This window comes from Sus scrofa, chromosome 9 (genome assembly GCF_000003025.6).
Source record: "Sus scrofa isolate TJ Tabasco breed Duroc chromosome 9, Sscrofa11.1, whole genome shotgun sequence".
Taxonomy (NCBI): Eukaryota; Metazoa; Chordata; class Mammalia; order Artiodactyla; family Suidae; genus Sus; species Sus scrofa.
Window position 1 is genome coordinate 25,684,623 of NC_010451.4, and position 27,034 is coordinate 25,711,656.

The 27,034-nt window shown below is 42.2% G+C and overlaps 2 protein-coding genes across 3 annotated transcripts in view; one reads left to right on the forward strand and one right to left on the reverse strand.

Annotated features, from left to right (window-relative positions):
* SLC36A4 (solute carrier family 36 member 4) overlaps positions 1 to 4,555 on the reverse strand; it is a 49,808-nt gene extending 45,253 nt beyond the window's left edge. The window contains exon 1 of one of the 2 annotated variants that reach the window (XM_005667225.3): positions 4,236 to 4,555. In XM_005667225.3, coding sequence (XP_005667282.2) covers positions 4,236 to 4,404 — 169 coding nt within the window. In that variant the 5' untranslated portion in view covers positions 4,405 to 4,555. The remainder of the gene's footprint in view (positions 1 to 4,235) is intronic. The other variant, XM_013979268.2, reaches the window with a different exon arrangement.
* DEUP1 (deuterosome assembly protein 1) overlaps positions 3,772 to 27,034 on the forward strand; it is a 204,712-nt gene continuing 181,449 nt past the window's right edge. Inside the window, exons 1-2 of the mRNA XM_021062630.1 lie at positions 3,772 to 4,114; positions 5,011 to 5,109. The gene's annotated coding sequence lies outside the window, so the exon portion shown is untranslated. The remainder of the gene's footprint in view (positions 4,115 to 5,010; positions 5,110 to 27,034) is intronic.

Below are 27,034 nucleotides of genomic sequence, written 5' to 3' on the forward strand. Positions count from 1 at the left end.
TTATTCATTTCTGATGTAGAGAAAATATGCACAGCAAGAAACCTTCCCGAAGTCCCCATTCTCTGTAAAATAAAGTGCAGACCTTAAGCTAGTTACATAAATATTAAAAAAAAAACCTGTATCTTAACAATTCTACCTGTGCTTTTCACATAGACACCCAATTTTTAAAATTCTTTTTTAAACTAAATAATATTTGGGCCCTGTAGAAAATCTTAAAATGTATAGATAAGCAACTTTTTGAAATTAAAATTACCGCATCATCTAGAAACTACCACTGGTAACATTTTAGAGTCTACACCCACACCTACACTCACTCCAGGATGTTCTCATTCAGTCCCACGGCTTTAAATATGACTTACATGCTGTTGACTTCCAAGTGCCCATCTCCAGACCAGACTTCTCACCAACTACAGACATACATCCAATTGCCCCCGTGACATCTGCACCCTCATGTCTAACGCACATTTCAAACTTAGCCTGCCCCAAACTGAGGTCCTGATCTCCACCACCAAGCCTGCTGCTCCTGGCTTTTCCCATCAGTACCGGATATCTATTACCGTGTAACAACTCATTGCTGGCATCAGGAGGCCTCAGTTCCACGCAACATGGGCCCTTCCTTACCACTGCTTGAGTGTCCTCTCGACATAGCAGCTGGCTTTCCCTCAAATAACTGATCCCAAAGAGAACAAGGCCCAATGAATGCCTTTCAGGACCCCATTTTGCAGTCAAACCTCACCACTTCCACCACAATCTATTCATTAGAAGCAAGTTACTAAATATAGTCCACACTCAAAGAGAAGGAAATTAAGCTCCTCCCCTTGAAGAGAGAAACATCAAAGAATGTGTAGACAAGTTATCAAACCACCACAATATCTCAGTTGATGGTAAATTCATTCTTCCAGACACTCGGGTCCTTGTCTCCTCTGTCTCACTCTCACCCCTCATCTAATCTGTTAGGAAATCATTCTGGTTCTACTTTTTTTTTTTTGTATTTTTTTTAGGGCCGCACCCATAGCATATGGAGGTTCCCAGGCTAGGGGTCTAATCGGAGCTGTAGCCACCAACCTACACCACAGCTCACAGCAACGCCAGATCCTTAACCCAGTGAGCGAGGCCAGGGATCGAACCCACAACCTCATGGTTTCGGATTTGTTAACCACTGAGCCACGATGGGAACTTTGGAACTCCACATTCTGGTTCTACTTCTGATACATACTCAAAGTCTAAGCATTTCTCTCCACACCCACTGCTGCTACCACACTCTTTGCTGAATTGCAGAAATATCCTGCTTCTAGTTTTGCCCCTTACAATCTGTTCTTTACATGGCAGCCAGCGTGATCCTTTGGAATTTAAGTCAGATCATGACTCTCCTCTGCTGGACTTTGCACTGGTTCCCCACTCTCTCAGAGTAAAAGCCAAAGCTTTTACATGGACCTCCAAGACCCTATGGAATCTGGCCTCGTCCCCACTGGATCGTTCTGTTTCCACCTCCTTGCCTTCCTCACTAATTCTGTCTTTAGCGGTTCTTTTTGCCTGGAATAGTCGTTCCTCAGAGAAGCACTTGACTGGTTCCCTCACCTCTTTCAAGTCTTTGCTCAAGTGCCACCGTTTCAATAAGGTCCAATCTGACCACTTTATAAAACATTATCAAGTGCCCAGCCTCCACCCTCACTTCTGATGTCCCTTACACTGCTCTTTTTTTCCACAGCACTTTTAGCCTAATTTACTATAAATTAACTGATAATTATCTTTACTGTTTATTGTCTGCTTCCTCTTATAAGTTCCATGAGAGCAGGGATCTTGATCTGTATTATTCATGGATATATCCCAAATGCCTAAAACAGTACCTAGCACCTAGGAGAAATTCCATGACTATGTGTTGTATTAGTGAACAGGCATAACTTTAAAACATTAAAATAATTTAGAAACATTTTTCAGTTAGTAAAAATGCATATGTTGAACATCTTCCCATGTGAGTTTAAATGACTTTTCAGTATATATAACTATATGGCTATATCACAATTTACCTAAATGCTTTTTCTTTAATTGGACATTTAGATAGTCACCAGCTTTTCTCTTTTGTAAATAGCATAATGAACATAAGTTGATATAAGTATGTTAGGTGACATTTTCTTGGGAAATAGTTCTATAAATAGCACTAGTCACAATAAGCAAGACCTGGGAAACAACCTAACTGTCCATTGGCAGATGAATGGATTAAGAAGATGTGGTATATATACACAATGGAATACTACTCAGCCATAAAAAAGAACAAAATAATGCTGTCTGCAGCAACATGGATGGAACTGGAGATTCTAAGACTAAGTGAAGTAAGTCAGAAAGGGAAAGACAAATACCATAGGATATCACTTATATGTGGAATCTAAAATATGGCACAGATGAACCTATTTATAGAACAGAAACAGACTCACAGACATGGAGAACAGACTTGTGGTTGTCAAGGGGGAGCAGGAGATAGAAGGATGGACTGGGAGCTTGGGGTTAGTAGATGCAAACTATTACCTTTAAAATGGATAAGCAATGAGGTCCTGCTGTATGGCACAGGGAACTATATCCAATCACTTGTGACAGAACATGATGGAAGATAATATGAAAAAAAGAGTGTATATATAAATGTATGGCTAGGTCACTTTGCTCTACAGCAGAAATTGGCAGAACATTGTAAATCAACTATAACAATTTCAAAAAAAATCAGCTGCACAATAAAAATAAATAAATAAATAAATAAAATAGAAATGCTGGACCAAGGGATTATGTGCATTTTCAAGGATAAACATAATATACTGCTCTTACCAGCAATTCATGAGAATGCACATTTCCCCACATCCTCACTAAAATGGGTTATTAATGAACTTAAAACAGATGAACCTGAGTCCATAGCTGAGTATGGCCATTAATGAGCTTAAAATTACTGTATCTATAAAAAAGGGATCATAATTCCACCTACCTCACCCACTGTCGTGAGGATTAAGAGACAGAACATATATAAAGCACTTACACTTCCTAACACGCAGTAAACATTCAGTAAAACGTTACTATTCACTTCTACCATTACTGTGACTTGAAAGAAATCAACTGCCAAGTACCCTGCACATTATTACAGGAATGTCAACTTATGTTCTCTACTATACTATATATACTATATTATACTATATAAATACTATAATATTTTTTTAAAGCTCAACTCCTCTTTTAATCAGTTAATCATTCAGCATAGAATTCAAATATTCCTAAATACAACACATATTACTGGGAACAACAATATTATTATTACCCCATCCCCAGTTCTGTTTTCCTTTTGACAGGGGGAAACCATCAACAAGGTTTTGTAAATTTCCTGTCGCCAAGAGGCCACAGGAAAGCAGGAAAACAAACTTTGCCAAGTGAGTCAGCTACACATATCTCAGTCTGGTCAGCACGTCCCGCTGGCCACTCCTGGGGTGGCAGTGGGTGAACTTAGGATTCACCATGGACTCGGACTGGGGTTGCCGCGTTGAAAATCCAAACTACGACAACTTCCTTAAAGCATCGCTGGGGAGGGGGGCGGGGGGGAACAAACAAACAAAAAACCCACACAGTGCGAGCAGCCACAGCGCAGGCTCTGGCTTGCCTTTGACGCACACACCAGTGCACGGCGCCACCCGTCAACACACATACACACACATACACACACACACACACACACTCTCTCTCTCTCTCTCTCTCTCTCTCTCTCTCTCTCTCTCTCTCTCTCTCTCTCTGTCTCTCTCTCTCTCTCTTTCTCACTCTCCCTCTCTCCCTCTCTCTTTCTCACTCTCCCTCTCTCCCTCTTTCTCATTCTGATGCCCTCTGGAGGGCCTGGCTTTCCGCCTGACCCAGCTTGCTGGTCCGACAACCGGTTCCTATGCAGGTGCTGATCCCGAGGTCATTCACCAACCACGCCTGAGCTCATCCCACATGTCCCGAGGACGTCTGCCCGGCCACTTTTACATTCAAACCCGTGCCAGATCCGCATTCCCAAGAGCCACGACCCACTCCAATAACAACAGGCAAACCACCGTGCGCGCCTCCCCGACCAGAGACAAGCAACGCGATCCCCGACGCCCGGGGCAAGGTCTGCGGCTGCCAGGGTGCCCGCCCCGCCTCCCCCGCCCAGGCCGGGCGCGGACCCAGGGCCTCGGTGCATCCCGCGGACGCGCATCCCCGCGCCACGTCGGCCCGCGCGCAGCACTCACCGAGCTCCTCGCGCCCAGCCGCCTCGGCCGCCGCCGGCGCCGCCGCTTCCATCTCTCGGGGGTCTCCAGGACGCCGCCGCCCCGAGGCGCGCGCTCCCGCTGCTGCGTGGCCGGCGTCAGGCCGAGACCTCCCCGGCCCCGCGCACCCCACCCGCGCGGCGGGGAGCATGCGCAGTGGGGCAGCCCGGCCCGGCCCGGCCCGGCGGAGGCGCCCCAGCGCGGGGCCCGCCTTGGGCTCTGGGGCGCTGCCAGTGAGCCGAGCTCGGAGTGGAAGACCTGAGTGGGCGGAGGCGGGTCTGGAGAATGGCAGGGTGACCAGAGACGAGGGGCGTTTTGGAGATAACTGGGGTTGGGCGCTTAGAGCTGACAGAGACCCGGGCCTATAGCTCTCCGGTGGGGGCGGAGGCGGGGAGACAGCTTTGCAGATGACTGCGAACTTAATTTTGAGGAACCCATCTATTTGTAAGGCTTTAACATTCTCTAAGGCACCGAGAAGGCTGTGTTGGAGTTCCGGCTACTCCTTGGTTATCCCTTTGTGCCTCTATTTAGAGATATAGGGTGACCTCAAGTAGCATTTAATTTAGTCAAATAGTTTCACTTTAGGAATTTTTCAGTGCCCTTCAAAGACACTTGGCGTTAACCGCAGTGCTGAAAGGAAATTGAAGTTAAGATTAAATATTCTCCATCAGATATTCTTAAGCACGATACATGCATTGACTTTTTATTCAGTTGACAAACCCGTGAGATAATCCTAATGTATGTGTCCATTTTACAGATGCGGGAGCTACGCACACAGAGTTAAGTAATAAATGACAGAGATGGAATTCCATCCGCAACTAGAGTTGGGGTTCTCAATGCAAAGCTGGCCCCTCAGGTGGGTACCAATTAATACTCATCAGTGGATGAAGCAGGCTTTTGGATAGAAATGGAGAAGTTTTAATTTAGCAATTTCTCTTTTTTTTTCCCATCTCATAGTTCTTTCAAGTCAGAACACAAAACAAGACTTTTTCTTTTTGTCTGTTCTATTTCATTGGGTCTTCTAAGGAAAATAATTTTTTTGGAGGGGGTGTCTAATTCTAGGGTCACTGGTGTAACTACATGGCGATGATAAATATTTAAAATACTGAGATTTTAAAAGTACACAGTTACATAAGAACTATATCTTTCCTCCTGTTGCATCCTTTGTAGATTTAATAGTGATTTGCCAAAATCCTTTGTTTTTCTTTAGATTAGCGCCAGTCACCTACACACATATACACATGCAAAGGTTTTATGTAAAAGGTTCCTAGGCATAACAAAGATGTAGGGGAGATAAGAGAAAAAAGAATTGGATCCTTCATCAACTAGAGGAATAGTCCCTAACCTGCATTGGGGTGGGGCTCCTGGTTAGAGTTCAGTGGGAGAGAAGACAGTCACCCATTGTAATGAGAACACCTGGGACAGTGTCTTGAAAGAGCACCATTATCCTTTGAGTGTTGCAAGGGATCCAAGCCATGGTCCTCTAATCCCAGCACCAGGAAAAGCAGATCTGGCAGTGCGGAAGGAAAAAAGGTTTAACCTTTACTGGAGGCCTGGGCTGAGGCAGGTAGCTAGGCTGTGTCTTAACAGACTGGTATGGAGCTAAGCCAGGTGAAAGGGATGATCATAAAACTCAAGAGAATTATATGGTTTCGCATTTCACTGCTCCAGAACTTGTAAACTGGAGGAGAGTATAGAGGAAAGCTGTGTTAGCATAGAGACATTATAAAGAATCTGACTGTTGGAATCCTGGCCATGCCTTTCTTTGCCTCACTTGAACTTCCTGGATCATGTCTCATTGACTTCCTCCTTTGTCACCACCTTACTTTGTTCATAGCTCTGTGGTAACCCTTCTCCCCTTGCATCATCATTATTTCTCTGGCTGAGGCTTATGCTCTACTGTGAATGCCTGCAGGAGAGTTGCTGTAGTTTTTTTCTGTGTGTCTCAACCAGGCCTAGCAGAGTGCCATGTTCCAGTGGCTCGGGAAATAGGTGTTGAAAGTTGCTGCATATAGCCTCAGAGATATGGCAGCTGAAAGAAAACGCACGAGCTAAAAGCTGAAAATTTTGTTTTATTCGGTAGATATTTTGGGGAGGTCAAGACGGGGAGACAGCTTCTCAGATAGCTCTGGGGAACGGCTCTGAAGAGGTGAGGGAGGACCCAAGCATAAAGGGGTTCTTTCAATAAAGACCAGGTAGTCAAAACATCAAGATTACTTTTTTTGGTTTGGTTTGGTTTGTCTTTTGTCTTTTTAAGGCCAACCACGATTACTATTAATTAAAGAAAAGCAGACCTCTCCAGCATTCTCGTCGTGGCTCCGTGGTTAACAAACCCCACTAGTATCCATGAGGAAGCGGGTTGAATCCCTGGGCTGCTGAGTGGGTTCAGGATCCAGCATTGCTGTGAGCTGTGGTGTAGGCTGGCAGCTTCAGCTCAGGTTCGGCCTCTAGCCTGGGAACCTCCATATGCCACAGGTGCGTCCCTAAAAAGACAAAAAAATATTTTTTTTAATTGAAAAAAAAAGAAAAGACATCTTAAGGAATTTACGGCTTTTCTGTGTGTAGGAAAGTGCAAGAGTCCAGACTCACTGAAATCACTCCTTTGATATGCCCCTCAGTTTTTTGGGGCCAGTATCCTGTGTTTTCCCATCCTGAATCTCCTCAGGGTTGGCTGCTGAGGCTGATGGCTTGATGGCAAGCATCTTATTTCTATCTCGAGTCCCCTCAGTGTTCACCGTCACGGTGGCTGTGATGTGATGGCTTGATAGCTACGGCATCCTTTGTTTACGGATATGGCAGGCAACATTTTTCATTCACAGATACATGAAAGGATATTACAAAATCTTTAATTTATCCAAACTCTTTTATGGAGCATCCTCCTTGTGCCATGGACTTTGCTTGAAGCAGGATCTGTAATAGCAAACAACACTGGTTTGAACTAGGGTTCATATGGTAGTGTAGGAGTGTGCAAAAGAACTAAACAGGATGTTAACTATCTTGTAATTACAGTTGTTGAAGAAAATTGTAGTAGGTGCTACTGGGGAACCTGCTTTAGATTGAGTAGCCAAGACAGTCTTCTCTGAGGACGTTTAACTGACATCTCAAGGTATGCAGGAGCTGATTAGATGGTGTGGAGAGAAGAGCAATTCAAGCTGTGAGAATAGCCTTCCCCACTTTACAGATAGAGAAAAGGTTCTGTTTGACTTGTTTATTTGAGACACCTGTGGGCCATCTAAATAGCATTTTTTTAACAGTAGTTGGATCTCAAAAGTTTCTTCATGTGCAAAACAATCAACCTCACAGGTTGTTGTAAAAATTTAATGAGATAAAGTTCTTAGAAACTTAGTCCATTGCATCGTTCATAGAATGCATTGTATAAATTAAGCATATTAGGTGGGAATTTTTGTACTGCAACAGAGAGAGAAGCCAAAGTAAGCTAGGTTTCAGACAAAGGGGAATATAAGGATAATGAGGTACCCAGGACAGAGACGGGACTGGCCTTGGGAACAGCTGATTTTGTTGTCTCTGAGACGCTGCATCCTCCTGTTGTCGATTTTCTCTGTGCACCTGCTTGTGTATCTGTGTAGATTTTTGCTGAACTCTTCTGCTTCTCAGGTTCACCTGGCAGGAACATGGTTCCTAAAAACTCTCAGTTTCTGTATTTTATAGTTCAAGTATCCAGAAAGATACTCGTTTCTTTTTTCTGTTTCAGTTTTTAAAGTTCCCAGGAAAGAATTGTGATTGAATCACCTTGGATCAGGGTCCCTCCCCAGACAAGTCCAGTTAGGGGTGAACTAAGTCATGTATGTGGTAGGTACTCATGAAACCATATGTAGAGAAGGGAACAGTTTCCAAGAATGTAAGCTGAGCAGACCAAATCCCAGGTATCAGCTCTACTGTGATTCCCCTCCATATAAAATATTATTTATTATGTATCTGAAGTACATTTTACCCTCTTATGTTTTCAATGTATATCAAGATAATTTCTTACCATTTTCTAACATCTACTATAATGACTTCTGTATTCTGTTAAAGACCTCAGGAAACATGCTGACCAGCACTGGTCTTCTTAAGAGTTTCTTTGTTGGAGTAAATGCTACTGATAACCTAACTTTTATTACCGAGAAATTTGTTTTGCTTAACTCTTTATGACGGACTTAGTAGAATAAAATAAACAAAAACTAAGTGTGTGGAGGAAAGAGAACATAAGTAGAAAAAGACAACTGAAAAAAACCCCTCTGACATAGTCTCAAATAAATTTTTTTAAGAAGATAGTGCATCCATGAGACAAAAATAGAATGGCATAGTAAAAGGAATGTTTGGGGAACAAAAAAGTAGAACCAAAAGATAAAAAGAAAGGAAAATAGAAAAACGATAAAATTAAGGATTCATCTAGCAGGTCCAAGACTTTAATTAAGAAACTCTAGATAAAAGAGAAGGAAAAATCAAAATAATAATATAACAGAATTTCTCAGAATTGAGGTTTTTTTTCCCCCAAATTAGAAGTGTCCAACACAGCATTGAATGCCCAATACAACAGATGAAAACAGACTTAAGCCATGGCATATCAATGTAAAACTTTAGAACATGGAAAATAATAGGGAGATTATAACAGCTTCTTGAAATGAAAAAAATAAAGAGTGGAGGGTGCCCACATTCTGGTGGAATTGCATCTAATTGCCCAACAGCAACAACTAAAGCTAGAAGACAATGGAGCATTGCATTCCAACTTCCGAGGTAAAACACATCCAACTTGGAATCAGATACCTAGCCAAACTACCAATCAAATGGAAGTGTAAAATAAACACGTCTTAAGAAACATAAGACCTGTATAAAAATATACTTCCTATGTTCCTTGTCTTAGAAAGCATGGGAGGAATACTTCATCAAAATTAAGGAGTAAACCTAGGAAGGCATAGGTATGGGATCCAGGAAAGCAGGGATTCAGCACAGGGGAGGAGACTGAGAGGATGCCAAAGGGAGGTTCCAGGACCACAGCTGGGGAGCAGCCCTGGAGGGCAACCTGTCCACATCAGGGCAGGAGAGCAGGGATACCTTCACGGCAAAGCATTGATAAAAGAAATAGAAGGAGTTCCCGTCGTGGCGCAGTGGTTAACGAATCCGACTAGGAACCATGAGGTTGCAGGTTCGGTCCCTGCCCTTGCTCAGTGGGTTAACGATCCGGCGTTGCCGTGAGCTGTGGTGTAGGTTGCAGACGCGGCTCGGATCCTGCGTTGCTGTGGCTCTGGCGTAGGCCGGTGGCTACAGCTCCGATTGGACCTCTAGCCTGGGAACCTCCATATGCCGCAGGAGCGGCCCAAGAAATAGCAAAAAGACAAAAAAAAAAAAAAAAAAGAAAAAAAAAAGAAATAGAAGTATGGCCTCCATTTTCTTTGGCAGTGAAGAAATCATCATAATAAAAATACAAAATAGGACTTGAACACAGAGCATATTACCATTCTCTTTGAAGATATATATTAGGGAGGGAGAAATACTCTGTATGAAAACTATGTAAAAGAGCTAAATTCTCATTTTTCATCATTTTGAGAGAATAGATAATATCTAAAATTGAAACCTGAGTACCACTCTAAGCGTTTAGGAATATGATGGTAAACACCAGATGAAACTTCCAAAGGTGTTCAAAGTGGTTGCCTCTTGAGAAAGGGAATTGTAGGGAGAATGAGGCAAGAACTTGTTTTTCCGTCATGTCTTATTTGATTCTTTAAGTAAAGTACATGATAACCACAAACTTACAAAAGGGAAGGTGATGGTCCCTGCTAATTACTAATTTTTGTTAAGATGAACGTTCACAGAAGTCATCTGTAATGTAAACTTTATTGTTTTTTTTTAAATTTATGTTTTCCTGTTCTGTAGTTGTTTTCAAACTCTTTGTTTTTAATGTCTGTTATCTCTGTGCCTGGGGAGACAGCAGTTGCAGAATCTACATTTGGGTGAATGGGAATGAAAGTAGATTTTCTGAAAAGTCTTTTGAATTTTATTTATTTATTTATTTATTTATTTATTTATTTATTTATTTTTGTCTTTTTACAGCTGCACCCACGGCATATGAAGGTTCCCAGGCTAGGGTCGAATCAGAAATGTAGCTGCCAGCCTATGCCACAGCCACGGCAATGCAGGTTCTGGCCTGCCTCTGCAACCTACACCACAAGCTTATGGCAATGCTGGATCCTTAATCCACTGAGTGAGGCCAGGGATCAAACCCACAACCTCATGGTTCCTAGTTGATTGTTTCTGCTGCGCCATGATGGGAACTCCGTCTTTTGAAATTTTATAGTCAAAATGGGGGGAATCCTGTGGTGCAGGGAGTAAGAACCCAGTGTTGTCCTTGGAGCAGCCTGGGTCACTGCTGTGGTGCAGGTTGGATCCCTGGCTTGGGTACTTCCGCATGCCATGGGTGTGGTAAGAAAAACAAATTGAGAGGGAGCCTTTCTTGTGAAAGATTGCTGACCTACAAAAAATAGATTTTTAAAATATTAATTTACCCAACTACTACTACATCCCACTTTAAAATTATTTATATGCAAAATTGTATCACCAGTCATAAATTGTGTCTTTTTTTCCTCTAGATTGGACTAAGAAAGGTAAATTCTGTACACAAATGTGGCATTTATTGAAAATGCTGAATTTAAAATACTGGTTGTTTCATTAACAGACCTAAGAAGGATGCCCTAGAAAAACATGACACTTCAGAGACAGAGGAAGCCAAAATTGAAGAACTGGTTAACAGCAGAATTACTGTTTACTCCCAGATTATCATGCTTAGTGTCTTTCCCCAGAAATTTGAAAGAGTACAATTAAGCTTCTACTTGGAACATGTACCACCTAGCATCTGAGACAGTATTATTGGAAAGATCCTCTTAACAATAAGCAGACTGAAACACATTCCTGAAAATGTTCAGAAAATCAACATTTATAAAGCTTTGAACAATTCTGAAAAAGGCTTGAATTATTTCCCACTCACCCCATAGAATTGCACACCTCGTCTGTGTGTTCTTTTCTTTGCTGTGGCAATTATAGCTCCCTGTCATCTATGTGCTAAGCAGAATACTGTGCACCTGTGCCCTTTCTCCACTTGTCTTCCATTTCCCCCTCATGCCCACTTTCCTTCCTTTTCCATCTTTCTCTGGGCTCCAGAAGGCTAACTTGTATAGAATGCTTCAGTGGGCTTCCAGTTAGGTTTGATGATTGGAGGTAATACAGGGACAGAGGTGAAATAGGTCAGAAATTCACCCCTCTGGCACCTCCCTTACTAGTCACTACAGTTGACTTCATTCCTCTGTGAAAGTTTCTGTGGGGCAGCCCTCTCCATGGTCACTGTCAACACTCCTTCCTGTGGCCCTTTGAGCCTAGAGGCAGGAACACCCCTCCGCTGCCCTACTTGCCCTAGGATACTGTGTCTTCTGCTGTTGATGTTCCTGAAAACCCACCCACCTCATTGTAAATAGTTCTTCTCCTAATGCAGAGATTAGCATATGAAGTGAAGTAAGTCAGAAAGAGAAGGACAGATACCATAGGATATCACTTATATGTGGAAACTGAAATCTGGCACAGATGAACCTATCTACAGAACAGAAACAAACTCAAGACATGGAAAAGAGACTTGTGGTTGCCAAGGGGGAGGGGGACGGAGTGGGATGAACTAGGAGTTTGGGGTTAATAGATGCAAACTCTTACATTTAGAATGGATGGACAATGGGGTCCTGTCCTATAGCACAGAGAGCTATGTCCAGTCTCCTGGGATTGAAAATAACATACATAAACAGAATATATATATGTGTGTGTATATGTATGTGTGTGTGTGTATATATATATATATATGAATATATATATATATGAGTCACTTTGCTGTGCAATGGAGATTAGCACAACATTGTAAATCAACTATGCTTTAATTTAAAAACGTAGTTCCTCTCCTCAGCTCTCCTCGCTTAGCACTGTATGAGTGTACGTGCCATCTGTTTCCTGGTGAGACCTTTATAGATGCACGTACATAATCTCATTTGTTTCCCTAAGAAGACTTCATACATTATCTCCATTTTACAAATGAAGAAACCGAGAATGAGAAGTTAGTGATTTGCTCAAATCCAATAGAAGAGGCAAGATTCAACTACACTACCCCCAGAAGCATTTATTTGGGCAATAAACACATCCTCATCCCAGAAAGTTCTTAAAATTCAGAATCCTATGAGTTTCCATTACCACCTCAGTAACATTGTTGGGGATGGTTATTGATTCAGGCCAGTAATTGTCAGGTAGGAGAACAGCAGTTACTGAAGCAGCCATTGCCTTGATTTTGGCCCCTTAGGCCTCTGACCAAAAAAATAAAGCACTGTGGGTAGACCGCTGTGTCAGTACCAAGTGATGGCCCCTGTCCTGTGTCACTCACTCTGCCCATTCATCTATCATCTCCAGCCTCTTCCCCTTTATCAGGGCTGCTGAATTTGGAACAGAATTTTCCTCAATCCCTTCTCGCTTTCCCGCCCCTCATCCACTTGCTGGAGGACCCCCACTGAGGATATAGTATGTTAGGGCTGAGTCATCAGATTGTAAATTATCCTGGAAAAATTGTCCATGGAGGCTCCATTTTTCTGCCATTTGGGAGTGGGACAAACATGAGGTTGAAAAGAAGGGTGAAATGACAAGAGCTGGGTTAATTTAGTTCAGTTTGCTCTCCTTAAGTTGATTCTTGCTCTACCTTTTCTTGATGAATTATATTAAAAAGGAAAGAAAATAAGAGTTCTAATATCACAATGGTCTAGTTAATTTTGTTCAAAGTCGTAATAGTAATAAATATAACAAGGAAATCTAACTTTCATGGAGTCAAGCCCCATACCAAGTGAGTTTCTCTTCTGAATTACTTCATTTATCCTGCACAACAGCTCTAGGAGGCAGGTGTTGCATTACCCAATTTTTTAGTTGCAAAAACAGGCTTAGGTGGATTAAGCAATTTGCCTGAAGTCTGGAAGGTGAGACCCAAGGTCAGCTGCAATTCCAGGATGTATGCTCCAAACCGCTGAGTCCCAGCTACTCAAGGGAGGGCTGACTCCTGTACTGGCAGGTTGTGGAGGCAGTTCCACACTGCGGGCCACTGATTGGTGGTGTGACAGTCATTAGGGCATTGTATGTGTCTGTCCATTCTCATAGAGCTAACAAAAAGTTAGGAAATCATCAGGAAATCAGGTAATTGAGCTTCACTGTTGGGACTTAACTAAATGGCACAAATGTCACTACTCACATATTCAACATTGTCCTCTGAAAATACTATTCTTTGAAGGGTAATAGAAAAAGTGACTTTTGACAAGTGCTAGCAAGCACACACTTATTTTCCCACCTGTTAGTCCTCTTGGTTTTTAACATAATGATAAGAAGGCATTAAAGCTTGTACTTAAATCCCAACTGTCCTTTGAAAAGGCTTAAAAAAAAAATGCTTTCAAAAATTTGATTCTTCCCACTTTAAGCCTTGTGTTTGGTTCAATGTTAACCTACCAGACGTTATTTAATCTCTGTTATCTTCTCATGAAACTGTTGTCATGCCAAGTGCAGAAGTCTGGGTTTTCCTGGACACTAAGAATGCATGAGCCTCACATGGACATTTAAGTTGATAAGTCCCCTCCGTCTCAGGATGTTAACGTCAGGGTCTGGTTTGGGATTTGATTTGATAGGCTGTACTTGTCAGCTTTTGTGTAGCCTACTTTTTATCACAGTTCAAAGGGAGCCTGTGAAAGACTTACTTATGGGATAAGTAGGTCATCAGAGACACTTGTCATGCCTGAAGCCTCCTAGAAGTCCTGCTGCTTTGCACACTTTCCTAGGTAATCTGAGGAGCTTGCTCACAACTTAAAAACACTGTTGAGTGATACCAGCCACACTGGGAACTAAAACGCTACCTCACTAAGGAACTCTGTCTAAGAGATATCAGTCCCCAGTGGACCTCGTTAGAGAAAATAAATACTAACACACAACCTGCTTTTTGGTAGTGAAAAGAAGTGGCATGGAGGTTAGAGAGCTTCCACATTGCAGTTAGAAGACTGCATTTCAGCTCATGTCCTCAGAAGTTTAGAAGCCAAGATGTCCTTAGGAAAAGGTACTGTTATAAGAAGGAAATATCACAAAGCTCTTTAAGGCCAACCTGGTAGTCAGCCACATTAGCCTTCATTTACATGGTTCTGTTCCTGTCAATAATAACATATTAATGGTTCATTGGTTGATGTTTCCTTCATAAAACAGCCAAGCACATTGACCTGATTTTCTCAGTTGACCGCATCCATTTTATAATAAATTAGATCAGTGATTGATTTCTTAAAGATGGGCCATTGTATTAAGTCAGAGAGGTGAGAAATTGATCAAGAAATAGTTCCTTTTGCATCATATGAATGCTTCCTAATTCATCCTCTAATCAGCTCTTTGAATCTACATTACTTGTGTCAAGAAATTCTTTACCGTCTAACAAGTTTGACTTTACCTTCATTGGCGATCATTCAAATGTGCCTCTTTAAGGAAATAAAGGGCAAAGTTATTTATGTCACAGCGTCTAGGTTTTTTAAAATAAGGCTCTTAATTATAATCTTTATTTCCATATCAATTCCCCAAACTTGATTCTGACATAGAAAACAAACTTATGGTTACCAAAGGAGAACAAGAGGGATAAATTAGGAATTTGGAATTAACAAGTACACACTACTATATATAAAATAAACAACAAGGACCACCATATAGCACAGGGAACTGTATACAATATCTTTTAATAACCTATAATGGAAAAGAATCTAAAAATGCACATATACATATATATGTATATATACATATGTATCACTATACCCTACACCTGAAACATTATAAATCAACTATACTTACACTTTAAAAATGTAAAAACAGACATTTCCCATTGCAGCTCAGCAGTAACAAGCCTGGCTAGTATCCATGAGGATGTGGGTTCAATCCCTGGCCTCTCTCAGTGGGCTAAGGATCTGGCATTGCCATGAACTGTGGTGTAGGTCGCAGATGTGGCTGTGACCCCATGTTGCTGTGGCTGTGGCATAGGCCCACAGCTGTACTTCTAATTCGACCCTTAACCAGGGAACTTCCCTGTGCCACAGGTATAGCCCTAAAAAACAAAACAAAACAAAACAAAAGTAAAAACAGAAAAAACTTGATTCTGCCATATAGAGCTCCATGCATAAAATTTGCCTGTCCCATACCTTCTGGACTTGGACTAGTACAGTAGTAGGGGTGGGACAGAGTAGACTTTCTATTCATGGGGGCTAGGTTTTCCATGCATAAGAGGGTACCTCCTGGACTTGACCATAAATTACAACCTCCTGCTGTTCTAAATAGTGCCTCTCAATTGCAATGCATGTTCCACAGCTTAATTTCTTTAGGCATGTCCTGGAAAAAATGAAGCCTTCAGCCCATATTGGGCTGAATTCCAGGTTGTTACAACTGAATAGTCAAAGATCTCCCCCCAAAAGGCATTCTCCTGGATACTATCCAAATATTGTGAACTGCTGCCATTCACAGGGATTGTTCCTTGCAGGATCTTTTGAAACACATTTAACTAGTTTATAAAGATTTGCTGCTAAGATATTTATTGTCTCTGTATCTTCTTTTACTATTGAGATAAAATATAAACCAAGAAACATTTTAAAAATGTATTCTAGGAGTTCCCATTGTGACTTAGCAGTTTAAGGACCTGACGTTGTCTCTCTTAGGACTACAGGTTCGATCCCTGACCTCCCTTAGTGGGTTAAGGATCTGGTGTTCAGATGCAGTTCAGATCCAGTGTTGCTGTGGCTGGGGTGTAGGTTGCAGCTGCAGCTTCAATTTGACCCCTGGCCTGGGAATTTCCATAGGCTGCAGGTGCCACCATAAAACAAACAAACAAACAAAAAACAAAAAAACATGCTCTCCAACAGAACTTTCCACCAAATTTAGTGTAGCACACAAGCATATCGTAATGCTTTCAGCGAATGTTCCTTAATCAAATTGCTATTTCTATGCCCCCATTTCCCTTTCCTTCCACAATTTTGTTACTAGTATCATTGCTATAACAGATTATTCATTGTTACTCCTTTTTCTTTCATTGAAATACAACTTTTCACTATGCACAGGGCAACCTAGCCATCTCTGCTATATGACTCGACTCTGGCCAGTGAGACCTGAGCAGAAAGAATATGTGTAGCGTATGAGTCTTGTCCTTGAACCCTGCTAATACCTTAGCAACAGTCTAGGGATGGTAAGACACCAAAAGAGAAGCAGCCTGGGCCCTTGATGATGTCCTAGAGTAGAGCTGGTCACATCATCTTGGACTTCTATGACAGAGAGAAATCTTATTGAAGTCATTGTTACCTTGGGTCATTGTCACCCACCGCTAATGGATACAAACATTTCAGACAACTGTAAAGCTTAGGGTAAATCATATAAAGAAAAAAAAAAATGAAACTCTTCCTCAAGTCTGTGTTGTAGCCTAATAATGGCAGCAGAAAACTCCCTCCACACAAATCCTATGTGAGATTTTTGTATGTGCTTATGCAGAGAGACAAAGGAAATCAGCTTACTTTTCTGGTCAACTCAGAATTTACAGCGATACTTGCAGAAGTTTTTACAGAAATCTGCCTCGTTACTTGGAGAGTGAAAGGAACTTGGGTAGTATCATGTTCTACTGACTTCTCAAGGTTGGGTTCACAGACCAACAGCATCCTTGTCTTTCTAAAATGCAGAATCTCAGGCCTTACCCTAGATCTACTGATCAGAATCAGGTGATTGCTGTGCACATTCAAGTTTGAAAAACACTGTTCTAGGAGGTATCATGAGAGAGCCTGATGGAATTTCTGGGTTCTATACCAGTAGTTCTCAAAGTGTGGTCTCTAAACCGGCAGCAGAAGCATTGCTATGGCTGTGGTGTAGGCTGGCATCTGTAGCTTCTATTGGACCCCTAGCCTGGGAACTTCCATATGCCATGGGTATGGCCTTAAAAAGAAAAAAAATATAAAAGTGATGCTTGACTCCATTTCCAGTGGGATGATCTATGATAGCCAAGGTCCCAGTTTGCCTGGGTTGTTCCAATTTACTCTGTTGTTTGGAATGTCCCAGTTTGAATAATAAGTTATGTGGCCACACCTTATGCATAGTGCTGATTACCTTCCAACATGGGCGCATGGGCCCAGGGAACCACTCTTGTCCCTTATCCCAGCAAGCTGGATCTATACTTCTGGTGCTGTCCATGAGGACATAATGGGCCAAGACTCTCATCTCTCCCAGGAGTGTGGATTTGGCTGAGGCCACTGCTCTTTGAAGCTCATCCTTCTAAAACAAGTTAAATAGCCACCTGACCGTAATGACAAATTTTAGATATTTTGACTTTGAACAATTCTTTTCAAAGAGCACCACTAGCACAAATTCTGCCCTTGCTCAACAGCTCTGGTCCTGAATTCTCAGAGAAAAATGAGAGTACCCAGTGTTGCCCCCCAGTGAACTGTCTCCTCTGTAGCAGTATCAGAAACAAGCGGAGAGGTGTGCTAAGCAAATGTCAGGCGTAAATGTTACACTAAGCAAACAGTGGGAGGAAAGAATGCAAAATGGGTCAGAAGCAGCCCCACATTACACAGCTGTTCCAAAAGCAAGCAGACCACAGTGTCCTGGCAGGATGTACTCACTGAATATTAATGTCTCCATCCCCCAGCTCAAATTGGAAATTCTCCTGCCACTTTAACGTAAAGGGTTCCAAGTCAGGTTTCTCCCCTATTCAGCTCCGAGACAGAATATGCTGGGGGAAAAGGCTGGAAATACCCCTGAACGTCTTATTCTTGCTGGAAGTTAACATAGATCTTTTTTTTTTTTTTTTTTTTGCCTTTTTAGGGTCGAACCCACAGCATATGGAAGTTTCCAGGCTAGGGGTCTAATCGGTTGGAGCTACAGGTGCCAGCCTATGCCACAGCTCACAGCAACACCAGATCCTTAACCCACTGAGCAAGGCCAGGGATCGAACCACATCTTCATGGATCCTAGTCAGGTTCATTACCACTGAGCTACGACGGGAACTCCATAGATCATTGAGAATTCAGTTTAAAAGAGTAAAAAATTGTTGAGACTATACTGTGAGGAACATGAAGTGGGGACTGTAGGGTTTCGAATATGATATGGTCCCTGACCAAGATGGAGTTCACCGAGGTCGCACTTCACCAGGAGAGAGAAAGTGGATGCAGAACTAACTGGAAAGTAATATAGAATCTGACAAGTACCCTAGAAGGAAAATAAATGAAGTGCAGTGAAACACAAAGGGAGGGAACAGTTATGACTTACGGGAAGTTAAGGAGTCACGGAGGTAGAATTTTTAAATTTTTTAAATTTATCATCATCATCATAACAACATCCCCTAGTATTTATGGAGGGCTTGTTATCACTCAAGAGCTATTCTAAGTACTTTAAATGTATTTTTATCTAAGTCAGTCTCATTTAAGCTTACCTTTGAAGAGAAGGTAAATTGAAAGAAACAAAAGTGGAGAAGAAAGGGAATTCTTGGTGGCAAGAAGAGACTCATGAAGGGTGTGATGTCAGCAAGTATTCAGGAACCAGTAACTGCTGTTGTTATCAGTGTTGGCTAGACTTTGGGATAGGTAAGGAATCAGGGAGATAAGGCTCAAAGCAAAAGTTGGTGCCTTAACTATCACAATAAGAAATCTGAGATTTATCCACTAGGCATTGAGGTTTCATAACAGCAGTGACTCAATCATCAGAATCCCATGAGGAGCTTTTTCAAAATACACATGCCCCTGCCCCACTCCCAGAGACTGAGTTAGTAATTCTCATTTGCAGTCCAGTTTTTCAAAACTCCTACATCCCAGTGGAGAACTACTAATCTAAAGGCTTCTCTTCTGGGAACTTCTATGGCTAGACCTGAGTTCTAGGAAGATGGAAGCAGCGGTGTAGAGAATATTTGATGGGGTGTGGTCCGATTGCAGGGTGCTGAGTTAATACACCAATGCAGCAGGAAGTACAAGAAGGCTTTGCTGAGGTGAACAGAGCACAGAGTTCGAATCAGCTGGGGCTGTGCATTGGCCAGACGGGAAGACAGAAATTAGATAATTCTGATATTTAAGCCCAGACGAAGGAGATGGTACATGTCTTAGCAGAGATGGGAAGGACAGAAAAAGTCCCTGATCCCTGGAAACCCCTCAATCCTGGACAACCTGGGAGAGCTGGTCACCCGACCACTCCTAAATAAAAGAACACAGTGATCTTAGCATGATTGTTAGATAGCCTTCGATTTAACATTTCCATTTGTTCAAAAGTCCTTTCTAAGCAGATCCGTCACTTTGATTCCACTGAAGGAGATTAATAATTATTAACAACAGCTATCATAATGCAGTCACTGAGCAATTGCTACATTCTAGGTAATGCGAAAAGTTAAAGCAACAATGCTGTGAAATCAGTATTATTATTCCGTAGCAAAGAGCCATTTATCTGGACAAAAGTGGCAATCAGGAAAGTAAGTTTTATGCTATAAATTACAACCAAAGCCGTCTGTAAACTTAGAGTAGAAGGATACTCCCTTCACACGAATTCCTGTCCTAAATCAACAGCATTTGTTTTTTGGCTGCACCCACAGCATGAGAATGTTCCTGAACCAGGGATTGAGCCTGAGCCACAGCAGTGGCAACACTGAATCCTTAATGGCTAGGCTACCAGGGAACTCCAGCACACTTCATTTTTTACGGTAAAATATTAGAGACATTCTACTAAAGTCAGGAAGAAGACAAGCCAGCTATCACTGTTATTATTTAATTTCATCCTAGAAGTTTTATACCTAAGAATATTTAGAAGATTGAATAGGAGTTATTTTATGGCTCGGTGGGTTACCAGTCTGGCATCAGACTTCCCCTGTCACAATGGGATTGGTGGCATCTCTGGAGCACTTGGATGCAGGTTCAATCCCTGGCCCAGCACAGTGGATTAAGGATCTGGGCTGCCACATGGGTCACAACTGTGGCTTGGATCTGATCCCTGGCTGGGGAACTCCATGTGCCTAGGGGCAGCCAAAAAAGAAGAAAAGAAAAAAGGATAAAACAAAAAATAATCTGGCATCACTGCAGTGGCTTGGATCTTGACTGTGGCACAGGTTCGATCCCTGGCTCAGGGTGCAGCTAAAAAAAAAAAAAAATAATTGAATAAGTAAATATGGGAAAGATGTCAACATAGTTATTAGTTGTAAATCATGATTGTCTACCTTGAAAAGCTACAATGATCAGATGAAAAACTGTGAGCTCTACTAAAAGACGTTACATATATATCCAAAAGGAGATGTTTTAATGATAATAACCCCTGGAAATTTCTAGTTGGGGATTATAGGGGAGGGTTTTTTTTTGTTTTGTTTGTTTTGTTTCGTGTGTTTCAGCTGACATATTAAGAATTAGGCAGAGGCCAAGAGATTTATCCTGAGAAGTTACCCTTCTCAGCGGTAACTTCCCTTTGTGCTACTGAAGGCAGGTCTTTTTTGAAGAAAAAGAATATAAGGGATTTAGGGCAACCACTTCTGAAGAGAGAGAAGGGAGTTTCTTGTCTGAGCTGGAGGTAGAATTGGTCCTTTTAGGTTCAAGGGCTTCAGAAGTAGGGAACTGCTGGATCTAGAAGAGGCCCCAGGGAAAGAAAGGGGTTGCAGCTCTGGGTTTGTGAGATGCTAGACGCCTGCACCCCTCCTAGCTCAGAGCCATGATGATTTCAACCCCCTGAAGGAGCTGTGCTGGGGGAGGTGAAGCGCAGAGAAACTATGTAGCACGATCCTGTAATTGATTAACAAACTGGTAAACACTGGGTTTCTATGGGCAGCAGGTGTGGGAGGAAAAACTTACATTTTAACTCTATGCCCTGTTGTGCCTTCTGAAATTTTGTCTACACTTAATAGCATTCTTTCAGATGTGGAAGTAATTAAAACCTGGAGTTTCTGCTATGGTTAAGAACCTGACTGCAGGTGTTCCGTTGTGGCTCAGTGGAAATGAATTCAACTAGTATCCATGAGGATGCAGGTTCAGTCCCTGCCGTGAGTTGTGGTGTAGGTTGCAGATGCGGCTTGGATCTCATGTTGCTGTGGCTGTGGTGTAGGCCAGCAGTTATAGCTCTGATTTGACTCCTAGGCTGGGAACCTCCATATGCCTCAGATGTGGCCCCAAAAAGTAAAAAAATAAAAAAGATCTGACTACAGTGGCTTGGGTCGCTACAGAGGTTCAAGTTCAGTCCCCAGCCTGGCACAGTGGTTTAAAGGATCCAGCATTGCCACAGCTTTGGTGTAGGTTACAGTTGTAGTTTGGATTCATTTCCTGCCCCAGGAACTTAGATATGCCATGGATGTGGCAATAAAATGGAAAAAAAAAATTAGAAATAATTAAAATTTTTAACTAGCTGTGTAGGTAGCTGTGTAAGAGCCAGCTAAAATGGCTCTCTGGTTTCTGTGTTACATTCTGGGAGAAAAAAAGAACGCAGGCCCACCTGTGCATCATTGTGTCCCAGAATGGCCCTGTCACTTCACTTCTCAGTCCTTGCTCTGCCCAGGGCCAAGACCAGATTTTAGGAGCCATTTAGGAGACAGAGTCAAATGCCAGACACTTGCTCAAATCCCCTCTTCCTCCTGATGGTTAAGAGTTTGTGCCGCAATGAGTCAAACCCATTCTGCCTGGATTCCCAGCCTCAGCCTCTGAAAAACAACTCTATTGCATCACTCAGAAATTCACCAGGCATTCCCAAGATGAGTCAGCCACCAAGAGGGGACCCAACCAAAGGCTGGCATGAGTCCAAGGAAAAAAATGTTTTTAAAAAAGAAGAAAAGTGCTCTAAGAAACACCAATTATAACTGAAATTGTTTATACAACCCTGTAAAGGACCCTTGACTAAGCTATCAATATGCTCAAACTCATACGGGGAATTAAGTTGTGAGGACACGTTTGTGTAGATAGTGTCATGGTTACCGGAGCAGCCTGGGGAAGCTTAGCTCCTCATTAAAGGAGGGACTTTTGGTCCCTGTGAAGCTTCTAAGAAGCAAGCCTCAGGGGCCCTGCACACGTATTACAATACCTGGCATTGTAGCAAATGCTGAATAAATATAAGTTCGTTTTATTATTGGTATAGTTGTTTCCATAAATTCAAGAGATTAAGAATGCCAGAACTAAACTCCTTTAAAAGAAAAATCTGGAGATCAGCAATGACATCTAAAAGCCACGTGTCCTCCTTTTAACAGTAATTGCTCCCTCCAGAATGGCAGGAACTTCTTTCAAAAGATTGTCCAACCTATTGGTAGGAGAGGAACAGTGTTTAAGATAATACCATGGGCTCTGCTGTCACCTAGTGGAAAATTAGATTATTATAAACTGTTCTCAATTACAACCTCATTGTGATAGTTGCCAACCGGCTTCCATTGACTTGCAATGTACAGTTCATCAAATTCCAAGTTAGAGTCCGTGTCTATGTTGACACGCCTTTCTTTAATCCCCCAACAGCAAAGGCACGTGATCCTATGTGAGCTGCACAATCAGAGACCAGTAGCTGTAGAAAACGCTCTTGGCCACTGCCGGGTCTCCCGGTCATGGGACATTTCAGGGTCCTCAGAGCAGAGGGTCTGGCACATGGTAAGCCTTTGACACATAAGTGCTGGATGATCTTTGCCGCAATAAGAATAAACCGATGGAGACAGACATGTACATGCACAACCAAAAATGAAAAATGGAAGCTGCCTAATCACACTTCCCTTTAGAGTTGTTAAAGTGTTTTCGTAAATTAAGTTATTCTCAGAAAAACCCACGACATAAAGTTACACTTCCCCATTTTAAAGATGAGAAAATTGGAGTTCCCGTCCTGGCTCAGTGGTTAACAAATCCGACTGGGAACCGTGAGGTTGCTGGTTCGATCCCGGCCTCGCTCAGTGGGTTAAGGATCCAGTGTTACCGTGAGGTTGCCGTGAGCTGTGGTGTAGGTCACAGGCGTGGGCTTGGATCCCACGTTGCTGTGGCTCTGGTGTAGGCCGGCGGCAATAGCTCTGATTCGACCCCTAGCCTGGGAACCCAGCCCAGAAGGCAAGGCCCTGAAGCTTTTCCTGGGTAGGAAAAGCTGCTCTTTTCCCCCCTGCCCCGCCCAGTGTCCACATCCCCTGCTAGCTGCTTCCTCTGGGCTCTTGCTAATCTCAAAATCCACCCTTTCCACTTCTCTAGACCTCCCCTCTCCATGGGCAAGTCTCTTCCAGCTTCAAAAAATCAAAACTAAAACTCTGTCTTCACCCAACTGTCACTGATTCTACTCCTCTTCTAGCGTTTAAAATAGCATTTTGGGAATTGCAGACTCAGCACATTTCGCAGGGCAGTGACCCTTCAGTGCACCCCAGCATGGTTTCCATTCCACTCCCACTGCCCCCCTCCTGCAAACTGCCATTGCCCAGGTCACCAAGGACCATCTACTTGTCAAATCCAGTGGACTTTTTAGATGTCTGCTTTATTGTCATGGCATTCACTCCGTTGACCATGGCCTCTGTACTGAAATTCTGTCCTTCTGCAGCTCCTGAGATTTGGTTCCCCTGGGTTCTCCCTTCACCGGTGCCACCTCTCCGTCTCCTTCGTGGTAACACCCATATTCTCCAAGAGCTCCCCCCAGGAGGACTCTCAAGGGAGTGTCACCCCCTGACACTTAATTCCATGTCTTCGCCTAGACTTCTCCCATGAGTTCCTGTCTCACTGGATCTCCCCAAGACCCTGTAAATGTACCGAATCTGAATTGTGCCCATCATCTGCTCTCCACCTGCTGCCCAAGCCAAGAAAGGAAAAGTTATCCACAGAAAAGTGTAATAGTGAAAATAATTAGTGGAAGACCCCTGGGCTTAAAGGGAGAATAATTTTTTATGTCATCTAGTTGGAGAGAGAACTTCACCTGGAGAACTTTAAAAAAAAAAAAAGTTTCCCCTTTTTCTTTTGCAAAAACTTAAAGAAAAGTGGCAAAATTACAACAATAAATTTTCATGTATCCTTCACTGAGATTTTCCTGTTGCTCATACTTTGCAAGATTTGCTGTCTCTCTCTCTCCATACATCGCTATATGTGTATATATTGTTATCTGACTGAGAGAATCACTCAACAGCAGGTTGCAAGAGACATCATAATCATCCAGCCCTAAATACTTTAGCATCTATCTTTTAAGAACAGAGGCATTCTTTTACACAGAGCAATTTTAGAAAACTTGATGATATAACACTATTATATGACAGGCAGTTCATGTAAAAATTTTAGCAATTGTCTCGACAATATCCTTTATAACACTATGATATTTTTCGAATTGTCCATCCACTAGAGAATCATGCCTTGTATTTTGTTGTCATAGCTCTGTAAAGTCCTTTAGTCTGAAATGGTTCCCCAGCCTTTTTTTGTCTCTTCTGACACTGATATTTTTGAAAAGCACAAACCAGTTGCTTTCGTGGCTTGTCCTTGAATTTGGGTCTGGCTGATAGTCTTCTCATGATTAACTTCAGCTTCTACGCTTTTGGCAGGAATGATACGTAAGTGATATTATGGCCTTCTCAGTGCCTCTTATCAGGAAACAGGTGACACCAGTCTGTGAGTCAGTGATCACCTAGCTACAGTGTTGTCCGCTCTTCAAGTTCTTTTTTCCTCTTATGGTTAATAATCTGTGAGGAGAAATTTTCAGGATATGTGAATATGCTCGTCCCCAACAGACTTCCACCTAATGGTTTTAGCATTCCTTGATCTTACCCAAACCAAATATTAGTGTAATGGTTTAAAATGGTGATTTTCTAGCTCTGTTATTCCCTCCACATTTATTAGTTGATGTTCTGTTATTAAGAAAAGCCTTCCTGACATCCTTATTATTTGCTTTTTTTGTTTCTTTTCTATCTTTTTTTTGGGGGGTCATTAAGGATTCATGGATTCTTGGTTGTTGTTGGTTTTTTTCCCCCAATGTGTGTAATGCATTGCTATAATTATTCTTTATTTTTATTATCTTGCTCAAATTGTCAGTGATTTGGCTGGTAGAAAGCCATTCAAGCTTCTTCCTCTGTCTTTTTTACATGCCCCATATCTTTAAAAGCATTTCCTTACTTTCTGCACAACAAAATGTTCTCATCTTATTTTGTACCTTTGAATCAGCTATTTTTAATGGAATGATATTTAAACACCAAGATCTATGGGCTAGGACTGTTTATTGCTACTAGGGGTAGCATTACTTCTAGGCTTTTTCAGCAGGTAGAGCTGATAAATATATATTCACATATACTGTTTTATTTATTTATTTATGGCTTTTTAGGGCCACACCTGTGGCATGTGGAGGTTCCCAGGCTAGGGGTCAAAATGGAGCTACAGCTGCGGCCTACCCCACAGCCACAGCAATGCCAGATCCAAGCCACGTCTGTGACCTACACCTCAGCTCATGGCAATGATGGATCCTTAACCCACTGAGCAAGGCCAATGTTCAAACCAGCATCCTCATGGATAATCGGGTTCGTTACTGCTGACTCATGACAGGGACTCCCTATTTTTTAATTTTTCAAAACCATGATTCCATCCTGAAATCTGTAATTCTAAGCAAATGGCACAGGTTCTTCCTTATTTCTCCCCATTCCATAAATTGCACCTCTTTTTCCCTACATGGAAAACCTAGTGATGCCCCCTAGAAGCATCACTGTATTTGCTCATTTGCTCAGTCCTAAAATGCATGTAAAATCATTGTAGAATTGTTGCATCCATATCACCACAAAACAATATTTGTCTGTTATTTCTGGGTTTTTTTTTCAACTGAGGATACATATCTAAGAACTGTGTTCCAACTGATGTGGATTCATTCTGTTTTTCCCCTTCTATTGTAGTTCAGTCATCCATTTGATATACCGTTAATTTCATTTGTTTCTGTTTTTATTCAATTCTAGGCTTCTCTCCACAAACTCTGATTTAATGTTTTAAATATGCACAATACTAGCATCCTTCCAAAAGTTAAAACTGCGCAAAAAAAAAAAAATTGTACTCAGAGAAGTGTCACTCTATCTTCTGTCCTTTCTTCTGTCCTTTCTACCCTACTCTAGGTAAACAATTCTCTCCCATTCTGGTTTATCTTTCCTAAGTTTCTTTTTTGCAAGAAATGAAGTTACATGTATGTATTATTTCCTCTTCTTTCTTATAGAACAGACAACGTACTAAATACATTCTTTTCTGCCTGTGGAATTTGATCAAGGAAGACTCTATAAAAAGTAAAGCAGTGCTTTAGACTGGAAAGCAGGGTGGAAAAGGTCGGCAGCTTCAGGAGACCAGGAAGTGAGCGAGGATAACGAATTCATTGGGAGCAGGGACTTAGCATCCAGGTTCTCCTGAAGGGTATCTAGTGAAGCCATGAGACACATGAGGAAGGAATATGATACACTTTCTCTGTGTCTCCAAAGTTGTGCCGTGAAAATGCAGTTCCATTTTCTTACCCAGCCTGCCACTTTTAAGAGAGACTGCATGCAGTAGGGCAGGTGGCTGCCTGAGTAAAAGAACCGTGAGGGTGGGGGCCTTTGCCTTCTTCATCGACAAGTCTGCCTTGCTAGTGCTCTTACCATCCTGAAGCTGAGAACCAGAGCGGGCATGGGGTCCTGTCCAATCCTTGCACTACCCGAATTGTCCTCACGGTGGCAGTGTAGCCTTAGTTAGCAGATGCTTTCCACCTGGCTGTGTAGAAGGACACTGTCGTTTCACTGCTTAGCTGGGATGCAGCATCCAGCCTGAGTTCTTTGCAGATAAACCCTAGCA